We start from the raw sequence: 14,407 nt of genomic DNA, 5'->3' as shown, positions 1-14,407 counted from the left end.
AACTGGGTAGTTGTTATTTATCGGTTAAACTATCTTACCAGAACAAAAATGCTCTTCCACAGCTGTAAAATATTAAAAAAGATTTCACTTTAGGCAGAAGAAAGAAAATAAGTTTAAGACACTGCTTTTTTTAGGTGATTATTTTTGTTTCTGTAGCGATAAATTACATTTTACTCAATTTCATAAAACCACTTCAAATGTTTTTTTTTTTTATTTTTATTATTATTTTTTTTAATTTATTTATTAGGTAGCTTATACGATATATTCTACATAGTACATGGATTATATCAACACATGTATATATTTTTTAAAATACCATAAAACCTTTCCTTTTTTTATTACTCCGAACCTGGCCTCTTCTGTATGTCTGGATGATGTTTGGTTTCGATACGTTAAATGATTTTATTAAAATATCACGTTAACAGTTTTAATAAATATTTGTAAGAGAATTTATTTAATATTTCTGTACTTTTGACAAATTTATAAAAGATGTTTTATTTGAATATTGTAAGAAACATGTTTTTAAAAAATTAAAAAAAAAACTACATATAAAACAAAAAGTTAAATAAAAAATCAATTTTAATAAAATTTTAATGATTTATTCTTAAAATTAAGTAAAATTTAAACACAGAGTTCGATTAGGAGAAATTTTACATTCTCAAAACTTTGTTTCATATACTATTATTTATTTTTTATTTTACATCCACATATTTTAACCATTTTATCTTCCTTATTGAAGCACAAAACGCTGAGGGAGAAATATGTAATGAAATATTACTTTAAAGAGACACCATTAAGAGTATAAACACAGCAGTCTCAATAAAATTTCTTCTTAAGTAAAAAATAAAAAGAAAGAAATATATAAAAATATATAGAAATTGTGTTTATTTATTCAAAATTATATAATTATTTTTTCGGAGTTATTTAAAAAGAAACAAATTTATAATTGAAACAAAAAAAAATCAATCGTAAAAATTCTTTACGTCAGTAATAAATGTGCGTTGCTACTATGAAAATACACTTTCTGTGGAATAATTTATACCTTGAAAACAAAAAAAATATTCGGATTTTTATCTCAAAAACCAAACCTGCAAATACTTAACAAAACACTGGAATTATTTCTCTAATAGGACTTTTCGGGGGTAATTTCCAGCAGTTTTAAATTGTTAGTAAACCGCTTAAATATCTTATTCTTAATATAAAATTATCGTAACTAAATAATTTCGTGTTAGAAATCATTCAGTGTGCAATCAGTGTAAAATCTCTGTAGTTATTTAAATTTATTAAAAATAGCTTAATTAATGACCTATGCAGAGCAGAGTTATCATAAAAAGATTTCATTCCTGTTTTCTCAAAATTCAATTGTTTAGACTTGAGATAGTATTTTAAAAGGGTTGCGATATGTAATCGAATAAAATATTCAAATAATTGTTTTCGTTAAATTTTGTATATATTAAATAAAAATTTTTTTGGGAAGATCTTGCTTTTATATTCTACGTGTAAAATTGGCATGTTATTATTAATGTTCCACAAATAGACATTAATCTTACAGGTATTATCAAATATAACCTTGTAATGATGATATATATATATCATCATTATTATATATATATATATATATATATATATATATATATATATATATTATACGGAGTGTCCCACGAGGATCGGAGAAATTTTCATGACATGTTCTACTGGTGAAACTGTGAAAAAAGTTCATATAAATATATGTCTGAAAACGCTTTCTTTTTGAGTTATTAGTCAGCTAGCGAATTATTTTGTTCGGATTTCAGGTCTTCTAATAAAAAGAAGCCCTACTGTAATTTTTGGGACCCAAACTAACAAGTAAAGTTGATGGTTTCTTATGTAATTTGAGATGAAAAGTAAGATACAATAGCTTCCAGAACGGTAACTATAGTAGTTTTTATGATATCGACGTAAAACACAAAATTTAGAGTCGAAAAATAAGTTTTTTTTAGGTTTATAGTAACAATAGATTTGCTAAATAACTAATAAATGAAGATTTATAGAGAATTTAATTCTGAGAAAATTAATGTAAATACAGCCAATAAACACTTTTAAAAATAGTTTTTTTATTAAAGCAAAACAGACCAATACACAGAAAATCGTATTATTCTTCTATACCTAATAATAAACATTCTTTTTAAACATTGTTCGGTGTATGAAAATTTACGAACGGAAGGGTCATTTCCAACGAGTTCATTTTTTGTTGAACGCTAAGTAAATTATTGTATTAATAATGAACATCGTGTAATTCAGCGTAGCCCAGACACTAGTAGAAGGAGAATTTAATATTGCACTGTTTTGTCAAAAAATAAAATATGGTGCATCCTACGGAAAGAAAATCTTATACAGCTTCAAAATTTGCGCCCAACAGATTATCCCCGGTTAAACTTGTGTCATTGGCTTCTAGACAACGCTGATAAGGTCTTATTTACTGACGATGCCACTTTTACGACAAACGGAATCTTCAGTTATAAAACTAGTCATTTTTGGAGCAAAGACAGTCCACATGATACTGTGGAAACTAGTTTCTAAAATAGGTTTCACATTTTTTTGGGGTGGCATTATTTATAACAAAATTCTGGGACCATTTGTTTTCAATGAAAACGTTAAGAAGTTGCATACATTCATTTCTTGAAAAATAATTTGCCGGCTCTTTTGGAGGATGTACCTTTTAAAAACTAGTAAAAGATTTTCCAGCACGATAATGCAACACCATATTTTTCTTTAGTAGCTTGAAATCACTTGATTGCTAATTCCCTAAAATAGATTGTACGTGGTAGACCAATCGATTGGTCCCCATGATTACCTGACTTGGCGCAAATAGATTACTTAATTTAGGGCTATATGAAAACGATAGTATTCAAACAAAAAGTTAATAATAAAGAAGAGTTACTATTGAATTTATAAGAAACGATCTTGAGATTATACAGAAATCACCGGAAATATTTTACGTCCGGCCAAGTGAAGTGTACATTGTGAAGGAAGAAATTTCGAACAATTACTATAACTAAGGTTTGTTATTTCCATTTACCATTTCATGTATTTTTTTTTAAAAATAATGTTTATTATGTACAAAAAGATAATACAATTTTCTGTCTTATTTTCGTCTGTTTTGGTTTAAAAAAAGATTTACATTTTATTGGCGGTATTTATATTAATTTTCTCAGATTTAAATTCCCTACAAGTTTTCTTACTAAATATTCCTCATTTTTTAGTTATTTATTAAAGCTATTGCACTAAAACCTAAAAAAAAATTGTTTTCCTATATCGAATTTGTGATTTACAACGATTATTAAGTACTGGAGTTACAGTTCTGGGACTTGTTTTATCCTGTTTCCCAGTTCAAATTATATAAAAAAAACTACCAACTTTACTTCTTAATTTGGATCCCAAAAAATTACAGTAGGGCTTGTTTTTATTAGAAGAGCTGAAATCCGGACGAAATTTTTCGCTAGCTAACTTAAAAACAACAAACTTTACACAGTAAGTAAAAAAAAATAAGGTCCCAGAAAACCGAAACGATATTAAATTTAAAAAAACAAAAATAATTTGGAATATATACCTTTCCAACGATAAATCAACGTTTTCAATCATTTCTCCAGTCATCCTCAATGATTGGTGCTGTAACAGTCACCGCCAAAATCCACGCAAACTGCTTGGTTTATCGTGACAAAATTATATATATTAAATCATTATCATGCTGGAATATCGTGGACCAAAATATATTATTCGATAACGCACCTAGTAGTATGATTTAAATTTTTTAAGTCAAAATCTATTAACCACAGCAATATTAATAACTTCACCTAATAGCAACGCTAATTAATTGAAAAATATGCATGCACTTTCAGAGGTAATTAGATCCAAAATCATTTATAGAAGAAAAATATTTCAAACTGTTATCTTTTAATTGTTTTTGAAAAAAATTTAATAACTTTGGAATATTTTAATACGAATCATCATGCTATCAAATGAATTATCAGTAAATTCATATAAAATATATCATAACTGAATTTTTTTTTTAGATAAAAGGAATTAATTTTTTTTACGTTTTAAGTTTTTATATGATTGTTTATTATATATACATATATATATTATACATGTATATAAATTGTTCCGTAAAATGTTATCGTTTCCAGTTCAATAAGTAATCTTGATGTTCATACAAAGCATCAACAATTTATAGACCAACAATCTACATACATACATATTTTTCCCAAGTTTTATATATTTCTCCATAGAATAATTTTATAATATTTTATTCTAAAATTCATTAAAAACCAGATGTTATTAGTTATATTATTTTTAAATAATTATTCTCTCTCTTTTTCTTTATTTATCTCTCTCTCTCTCTCTCTATATATATATATATAATTATTGTACAGGTATATATCGTCTAGATCTATTAAATAATAGACTATAACTACACATACTTGTCAGGTAAATTATTATATCATTTAATTTAGCATTTATAGACATTTATTTTATAATTATTAACCAGTAATGGTAGAAAGGAAAAAATAAAATTACTATAATTACAGTTATTAATAAATAATATAAAAGTTTTATATATATAAAAACTTATTTTAAAACGTAAAACAGATTATTTTAATACAAAAAAAGGTGTGAATTATAATTGTCTGATTACTTACATTTATAAGATTACCGTCAATATCTTTGAATAAAATTCCCAGTGATCAATAATAATGTAAATTGAATTAAGATATTTTTCTTTGTTCGGTTTTGCTAATTATTTAACCGAAAAATATTTTACGCGTAAAATTTTAGTTAGATGTGTTATTTATTTTTTTAAATATATAAAAATTATTTTTTATAGAATCGAATTTATTTTAAAATTAATTTAAATATGTTTATTTTTTGTTGAAATGACCCTAATTTCTATTTATTCAATTTATAGATAATTTAAATTCTCTCATCACTCATTTTTCTAGAATTATAGTAACAAATAGCAAAGGTATAAAGTTATATAAATTTTTCTTATTTTGTTTTTATTATTAAAGGTTTTCAGTGGTTAAAAAACAAATTATTGATTTTTGATTTACGTTAGTTATTTTTATCGTAATTAAATACTCTTTAAAAAAGAGTATTTTTGTTAATTTCTGTTAAATATTTTATTAAGAAGAAAGACTTGTTAATTGAAGAACATATATCTACGTAATGATATTTATGTTAAGAGATATTATCTTTGAACATCCTCAGCTCATTTATTTATTTATTTTAATTGCTGTATACACAACAAGTCTAACGTAAATCAATTACAGTACAGAATATTAAATTAAAATTACTTTCCTTTTATATAAATTTACAAATAGATTGATAAAAAATAAAAATGGAAAACTTATTAAATAATGATTTACACAAAACTGAAACCAAGTAAAATTTTTTTTTAATAAACTGAAACCAAAAATTTTATTTTCAATAACAGTAATTATTATTATAGTTTTAAAAATTAATCAAAGAAGATATTCGTTCACAGAACGCGCCTGAAGAAGTTTTCACTTCAAAAATCGGGAGTTTTTTTTAATATGCACATAAAGTAGAATTAATGTCATCGACAACCAAATATTATGATAAAAAAAATAGTGTTGATGACTTAAAGTGAACATTACTGGAATTTTTATCAACGTGATATTTAAAAAAGGCTGATCAAAATCAGGACTCGATAGAATAAAATTAGATAATTTTTAACATTCAGTTAGAGTATTAAGGAAGTAATTTGCTCAACTATATCCAGTGAAAACAAATTTATAGAGCTACTAAAAAATTTCGACACGTGAAAATTTACTAACCCGGGATTACATGGTTTAAGAAACCGGATTATTACATATAAATCTTACAAATTGCTTTAGATACAAAACTGCAACGATACCTTAAATAAAGAGATATCGTTGTTAAAAGTATTCATTAGTTATTAACATTTATTTTATTTTTTATATGCTGAAGATTAGTAAATATTACGAGCACGAAATGATCATCTATATGCTAAATTATTTAATTTTATTGATTTATTTATTTTTGTAACATTAAATACAAATAAATGCTATGCTGAACGGTTATGGAATAAATTGAACAACATGATTACACTCAAAAAATTTACAGAAAATATTACTCTTATAATTTATGTAGGTCTTTTCGATTGTTAAAAAATCATCATAAGCAGCTGGTACTATGGAAAATTGGCGTGTGTGTGTGTAAAAAGTAAGTATGTCTGAAAGAATAAAGAATTGCTAGTTAAACAGTACTTACGAAATACTATAAATCAAGCCGGGATTTAAAAAAAGAATAACTTGTCCTAAGTAATCTCAATACAAATGGTAATTTAGGCTAAAAAGGTAGAAATTAATTAATTTTATTATTAAATTTTTTTCTAGAATGACTACTGATGAGGATTGCTTTACAGTCGAAATGACCTCCTGTTTTTAAATGTTTTTATAGTATTACTTGATGTGGAGTATCTTAATTTATTAAACGTTTTAGAAATTTACAATAATATGTAAGCTACGAGGGAAATAAAGTCAATATTGTTTTTCCGTTTTTTATTTTTATTTCCTCATAAAAAATAACAATTTTAACCATAGTATTTTAATTTTAAATTTACCTTTTCCCCCTTAAATTTATTTTTTCTTCATCATTTTCTGTTTATGTTTAATGCTTAATATTAATTTTTCTTGAAATTTCGACAATATAAAATTAAATATATATTTATAAAGATTTTCAGATTATCAAATTGTTAAATTTTATTACTGATTTATCAAAATTTTACTTAACGCTACCTTTTTTTAATACAATTTTAAGTACATATTTGACCTTTTAAATTTTAATTTTCTAAGTATTTATAATAGTTATAAGTTATAAAAAATTACATTTTTAAAAATTATAAAAAGTTATAAAATACATTTTGAGTTATAAGTTACAAAAACCTTAATTACATTAGGATATACCAATAGATTATTTTTTTTATTTCTTACAAAATTACGCAACTTTATTATTAAGTTTTATATTTATAAATAAATTATATACAATGAAACAATATTGTAGTATTAAAAAGTCATTACTCTATGAAATATATAGAGCAAACAAACTGGTTTATTTTTTTATAGCAACGTATTTTAGAAGATACAGTAAACAGAGTTATTTATTTTTTTATTGTATTTAATAATTAATTTTTTTCCGTTATTTAGTTTTATGTAACGTTATCATTAGCGCATGTGATAAAGGTTTGTATATTGTAAAATGATTGCTTTCGGACGCTAATGACGAACCTTCGTTGTGCACCCAAAAATAAAAATAAATTTTTTTTTATATTACATTTATTGTTTTAAACTCTTCGTAATATTTTTATTGACTTATTCTTTTAATATCCAACTGTTACAGTTATTTCATTTTTTTTTAAATCTACATATTTTACGAATATTTATAAAAATGAGTTTCGTTTTAAATTAGTTATTCTTAAATAATAAATATATCGTCGAAATTTACGAACTAGACATCAAGATTGTTTACATATATTTTGGTAAGGATTATCTTTTATCTTAAAAAATATCTGATGATTTAATAAATCTAAAAAATAATTAAAATATTTTTCAATATATTTAAGTCAAATTAAAAATGTTTTCAGTTATTTTAATAATTTTATTCATTTTTTTTTGAATTCACGGAAGGTTTATGTTGGTATAATCAATTTTTATTCTTCCGTTTTAAATATATTATGATCTCTTCTAGCTCGCTAATAAGTTACAAGTTTTCGTGATACTAAAATGAATAGTCAGATCATAAGTGAGATCATTCATGTGATTTGGCCCCCATCAATATGATCCAAAATTTTTAATTTAATCCTACGTGAATATGTATTTATGTATAATCTTTGCTAAAAACATTAATCACTTGTTCATAAATAATAAAAATATCGAAGTACGAACCAGATATCAAAATTGTTTATATGCTTATATATTGATAAGAATTTTCTTTTATCGAATAAATTTTTATATAATTCTTCTTTTAAAAAAACCGGAATTTTCTGCATTCTGTTTAATTTATATATATTATATCCTGAAATAATTTTTATTATCGCCTTCTCGATTTTTATTTATTAGTTTTAATTATTAATATGAACTTTTAGCCCTATTTTTTATTTTTTAATTAATTGTGTATTTGTATTACTATTCTGAAACAAAACCTCTACAAGTTTTTCTACAGCTTCAATTGATCTATGCAGGTAAATTTCTGGGGTAGTTCCTTTTTTTATCTGTCTATTCCTGGCGCGATTTGTATAATGTATATTATTGAAAGTTCACAATAAAATATTTATTTATTATAATTATATTATACGAATATCGTTTATTAAATAAAAAAATATATATATTCCAAATTTAAATAAGTTTAAGATAAACAGGATTATTTTGTTTTACAAGCTATAATTACAAAGTAATTTTAATAGATTATAAAATAAAATAAAACCTTTTTATTGTGTTCCTAATTATTAGTTAAGTTACTATAATTACCAAAAATATTAGTTATGTTTTCGTTATATAATCTTTTAGCATACAATTTAAAATAATAATTGGTAAAGTGTTTATCAATTTACACTGAGGTTATTTATTTCCCATAAACAATTATTTATAATTTCTTGTATATAATTAAATATCTTTGTAAAACCTAAAATGTTCCATATAATTTCGATTTATTTATACATTACATAAAAATATTTTTACATTCTTTCTTATAAAAGACAATATTTTAGCTTAACAGTGAAAATTTATCGTTAAATTAACTTCAATAGAATTCTTTTTATAAAGATTACGAACAAATTTATTTATAATTTTATCGAGATGAAAATCTATTTCCTTTTTTAGGCATTATCAATATTATTTTCAAAATATTTAATTTTTTTTTAATAAACGACTTCTTAAAACAAATTGCACATTATTTTTCTGAAATATAATTCTTCTAACATGACATCCCAGATTTCAATAATAAATCAATAAAAAATGCAATTATGGCGCTGAGAAATACACGGCTATTTTGCCTGTTTTACCAGAGAATATATAGTAGATAAATTTATTATAGGTTTTAAATCTAGGCTATTAATTTATTGTTAATTTGTCATTAATAACATCTTAAATCATATTAAATAAATAAATTCTGTTACTGCTTCAATTTCGAGAAGAATTTATTTGTTATATCTTTATTACGTATAATTTCTTAGGCTAATTTATCATTATTATCATTTAGGTTAGGCTGTACAACGGGTTTATCACGTGATTTACAACTTGTTTATAAGATACATTACTTGACGTAACGTTTTAAAAACTAATTTGACGCCCCGATATTTATGGATTTAAAATTTGACCGTTCATCTCAAAATTACTGACCTCTTTCCATTACGGCGACGTCTCTTGGTGGCGTAGACGGTGCCAAGTTGATTCATGGTGGAAAGCCCGGGGGTGGGGGCTGGAGCGGCCGGGGGTGGCTCGCCGGCAAAAACGGCCACCGGGCCGCAAGGCCCCACTGTCACGAATTCCGTCGTGGTGAAAATAAAAACACTGGCTTTAAAGCCACACCATGTCAACAAACACACTGACCACTGTTCACCTCCACTGATGACTAAACCTTAAACATCGTTCTATCCTACCTGCATGTGCGCCAAAGATACTCTGAGCCTACTCGATACCCCTACCATAAAACCGTCTCTCCCACCCCCGACCAATCGTAATACGCCACGTCATCGATACAACAATGGCAGCCGGGTGGGAGGGCGCCACCGGTGTGTATGGTAACACAGTATCACACACCGCATTGTTGCCTGATGCGGTGTAGATAAGACACGGCTTAAACGTTGTCAACATCGAATTGCACTGGTTTATTTTATCGCTGTCTTCATAAAGGTGCTTTTTTAAGTGTTATATTTTGTACTTTTTCCAACAATTTTGTAAAACCACGCGAAGATATTATCGTACTTTTATTTCGTTAAAAATCATATCAACTTAAGCCGTTTTAATAAATACATCGTTTAACACTATTAATTCTTAAAAACGACCCAAAAATCGATAAAAATTAAAAGGATTTTACATCCAGTTAATCTGATATAAATAAAATAATTTTTTAATTTCAATTCTAAATTATTAGTATGTAAATTTTATTTGTTAAAAGCTTAGTTTTGTAAATTATATTCCGTTATATCTCATTACTAATATTTTATTTGTAAAATATCGTAATTAAATTAACAAATTTAATTAGGATATTAAATTGATTAATATCGTGCAATTAATCAATCTGTAAATAAATTATAAATTTACTTAATTTTCATTTTAAAAATACAACAAATTTATAGCTAAATTAAGAAATAATTACTTAAACTTACTTATTCAGCACAAAAAAAAATTACTTTTATATATTTACTAAAAATATTGGGGCTGCAAATGAATAGTAATGAGAACTCCTAGATTCATTCTTCTACAACGCCATTTTTATTCTTTTTAATTAAAAAAAACATTACCTTATGAAATTCTAATAACTTTTTTTGTAATTATTCACCTTCATTTACTTATTCATTAATTAAACTGCATATATTTCCCAACACAGAAATTTATCTAAGAACAAGTGTGAGTAAATTTCAATAAAAAGTATTGGTTAAATCATAATTTTATTCTTTACTCGTAGGTATTTATGATTATTAATTTTTTTTAGAAATATTTATTGAAAATTTTTATATTCCCTTTTTTGCGTTTCATTTACCTTGACCGACGACTTAGTCGGGCGAAACATATCAAATCTAACCGGATACTGTTGAATCTCAAGTTTAATAACCTGTATTGGTCAGCTTACTAAATCAAAATAGTTTCGATTGGAACTCGAATTAAATGGTGATCAATTTATTGGATAAAACGATCAGTGATTTTTCAAGATTGCTAAGGAACAATATTCTTGGTTTGCCTTATCTTTTCAATTAAGTAAATTTATGATCTGGCTGAACGGAATGCTCTTTTATTTTATTTCTTTCGTTTCATTATTATCGTTGTCACCAGCCGGTTGATCTATGACTACTTAATGTTAGGTCAAATAGATCTTATTATTGTTCGATTATCTTGCTGAAAAGATTGTTAAGTTGCGGTGTCGTCATAATAAAACTACCTTATAATTTTACATGATTAAGGACGATATTTTTTGTTGTACGTAAACAGTTAAAAAGGTTTTCATAAACGATATTTATTATTTTATCTTAATTAGAAAAATATTTCACGAAATAAATAACCTAATTATAATCGATCTTCTAAAAGAAGTGGTTCTTTATTGTTTACCGATTTCTTGAAGAAAAAAACGATACTATTTTTGATCGCATGGTTTGAGGGGAAAATGAATTTTTTTTACGTTTTGAGGTATGAGGAGTAAAAAAATATTATTCTTCATTTAAATTTGGACTTCCTTATATGTTTATGTTAAAATTTTGACCTTCAATATTACTTAATTTCATTCAAACCTAGATATGTTGTATTAGTTTATCTGAAGTTTTGCATGTGAAAATTTTATATAAATTGATTGAATAGTTAGCTACAATTTAATATAAAAAATAATCGAGCGGCGCATTTAGTAGGAACTTGCTTCGTTATGATGTTGCAAGTTGGAATGTTGCCTTTTTTACGGTATTTAATGTTAGAATATTAAACCAAATTAAAAAAAAATTAAATATTAAAACCAAATTACCGAAATTTGGTTTTGCGGACAACTGCACAGGATTTATTTATTTTTTAAGTGTAATTTAAAGGGATTAATAATAAGTATTTTTCAAGAAAATATTCTAATAATTATACAAGATAAATTTTACTATTATTTGTTGGTTCTACATTCCTCCTTTTAAGAATCAAAAAATTTTAACAAAAATTAATTGAAATTATTGTTTTATTATAGGTAAATGAATAAGCGTAATGAAAACAAATAAATTTAACTCGAAATAATATTTTATAAAAATAACGAGACAAATTTAACTAAGACATTTTTAAATAAATCTAAAAAATATATATATATCAATAAAAGAAAAATTTCATGAAGCCTGTAATTAAGATAAAAATACAACTCTACCACTCAAATTTAGTTATAAAATTGTACTTTAAAAACTCATAGTTTTAAAATTGTTAATCAAAGTTCAATACATATATTTTTTTATGTATTTTTAATTTTAGTTAACAACGCGAGCTGTAAAGTCCTTTAGACAGTTTTTTTTTTTAAATGTTATTTAAAATATCATAAATATTACTTATCTCATAATATACTTTTTATAAATACTACTTGTATTTATGAGAAAATGCTTTTAAATATTTTAAAAGAGTAACCTAGCAACAAAAAATAAAATTTTATACAAAAATTTAAACAATGATTAATTTTATACTTTAATTTTATTTATTAACGTCCTTTTATCATATCAATTACTGAAAAAAAATAATAAATAACTATTGCTATAATGAAAATAATAGAATATTTATAAACATATATTTTAAATCAACTGTAAAGATTGATTTTTAATGCAAATACCGATTTAATCTATTATAAAAGTTAGAAATAAGTAGCTTAAAAATGAGTAATTTAATTTAAAAATATGCTAAATGTATAAATTAATAAATTAAAAAAATTCAATTTATTTCTTCGTGGGGGGTTTTTACATAACTTCATTAGTTTTAGTCAACATACAGAAATATTAAAAGAATTTGTTACCTTAATAAAAGATTAAAAGGTTACTTTTTTTTATTAATAATAAACTATTTTATTTTAAATAGAGTCAATTATTTTTAATATTTAAACACGACTTATATTTATAGGTATGTGGAAAGATTTAAAATTTAAAGGTTATAAAAAATTAATGAACTTTTATTAAATATGATTAATTGAAAACAAAGACAATATTTTCGGATGAAACAGCAACTTCTCTTTTATCTCCTAAGGAATATTAAATCCTAACGGATTCTTGTGTTTGTGTATGTACAAACGTGCAGGATTTTTTAGAAAAAGTTATGACTTTTTTTAAACAAGAAAATTTGTTTCGCACCGTAATAGCAATAAAACTAGTATTACACGCATCAAATGATGCGTGTAATACTAGTTTTATCTTCAATAATTTTTCAAAGATTATGGAATTTATATTATAAATATATGAAAAATTATATCTTCTAGTACATCTTAATGTACGAAAATTGTGCCAAACCATTATTAATCGTTTAATGGAAAATTCAATTATGAATTTTTTTCATTTTTAAGAAATATTAATAAATAAATTTTATGATAAATTTTCCTCATATTTATTACATTAGGATATTTTATTTATATTTCAAACTTTTATATTAAAAAAAAATAATTTATTAAGAATTAACAGAAAACCATAGAAATGAAAAGTTATTACATTCAAACATTATCTTCAGGAACTCGCACTAAAATCTTTACACGATTACTCTCACGTTGTATTTTATACAAAAGTAACAATTTTTGGTAGATATTGCATGAATTTTAGTATTAATCAAAGACGCGTACTTAAAAGAGTTTAGACGTAAAATTTTATTGCTTAATAAAAAATGCCAAGTCCCATTTGATAAAATGATGCTGTATCAATAAAATTATATTGTATTTCATATATAATTATTAAAATAATCAAAGCTATCAATAAAAAACTTTTATTCAAAAAAAATTTTGACTTAATTCAACATTCTAATGTGACATCGGTAGTGGCGCGTTCATTTTTTAGAACATTCTGAACATATCTCCAATTAAATTACATTATTTCGGGAAATATGATTTTTTTTCATGAAATCTGGTAACAACATATTACATACAAGGAACGAATTAAGAATACAAATAAAAAAATAAAATTACTTTTGTACTTAAGACATACAAAAAATATCAAACATGTAAAAAATACAACAACGCAAGTTCCCGAAAGTTAAAAAATGTAATCATACCAACTTAAAAAAATTATTTTTAACTATTATCCATTGTTTTGAACCTCCTAGATAACAGTAATGACGTTAAACGATTGAAAAGTATTAATGTACTAGACCAGGTCATTGAAGATAATCTATTTTCATGATTTTTCGGTACTTTTTGTAAATTTCTCGTTAATCTGTTTTGTTAATATTTTTTGTTTGCATTGTTACTACCTATTTATTGTTGTTGTTTAGATAGATTTCATAAGAAAGCTACCTATTGTAATGAGTACCATGATTCCACTGCCTGAAAACTTCGTCAGATCTTTGCGTTTAACACCCAGCCCCCATACCACAAAACCACCGTCAGTTCAAAAGTTTATATATATATATATTTTTTTTTTTCACTTTCTTGTGGACATGATAACTGCCACAATTTTACGGTAATTCCTTTC

The 14,407-nt window shown here is 24.3% G+C and overlaps 1 protein-coding gene across 1 annotated transcript in view; it reads right to left on the bottom strand.

Annotated features, from left to right (window-relative positions):
* ss (aryl hydrocarbon receptor spineless) overlaps positions 1-9,662 on the bottom strand; it is a 678,242-nt gene extending 668,580 nt beyond the window's left edge. The window contains exon 1 of the mRNA XM_075370601.1: positions 9,420-9,662. Within this exon, the coding sequence (XP_075226716.1) occupies positions 9,420-9,475 (56 nt within the window). The 5' untranslated portion in view covers positions 9,476-9,662. The remainder of the gene's footprint in view (positions 1-9,419) is intronic.
* Positions 9,663-14,407: the final 4,745 nt, after the last annotated feature.

Source organism: Lycorma delicatula, chromosome 7 (assembly GCF_047948215.1).
Source record: "Lycorma delicatula isolate Av1 chromosome 7, ASM4794821v1, whole genome shotgun sequence".
Classification (NCBI taxonomy): domain Eukaryota; kingdom Metazoa; phylum Arthropoda; class Insecta; order Hemiptera; family Fulgoridae; genus Lycorma; species Lycorma delicatula.
The sequence above is the reverse complement of the archived record's forward strand: the minus strand, read 5'-3'. Positions and strand labels throughout refer to the sequence as shown.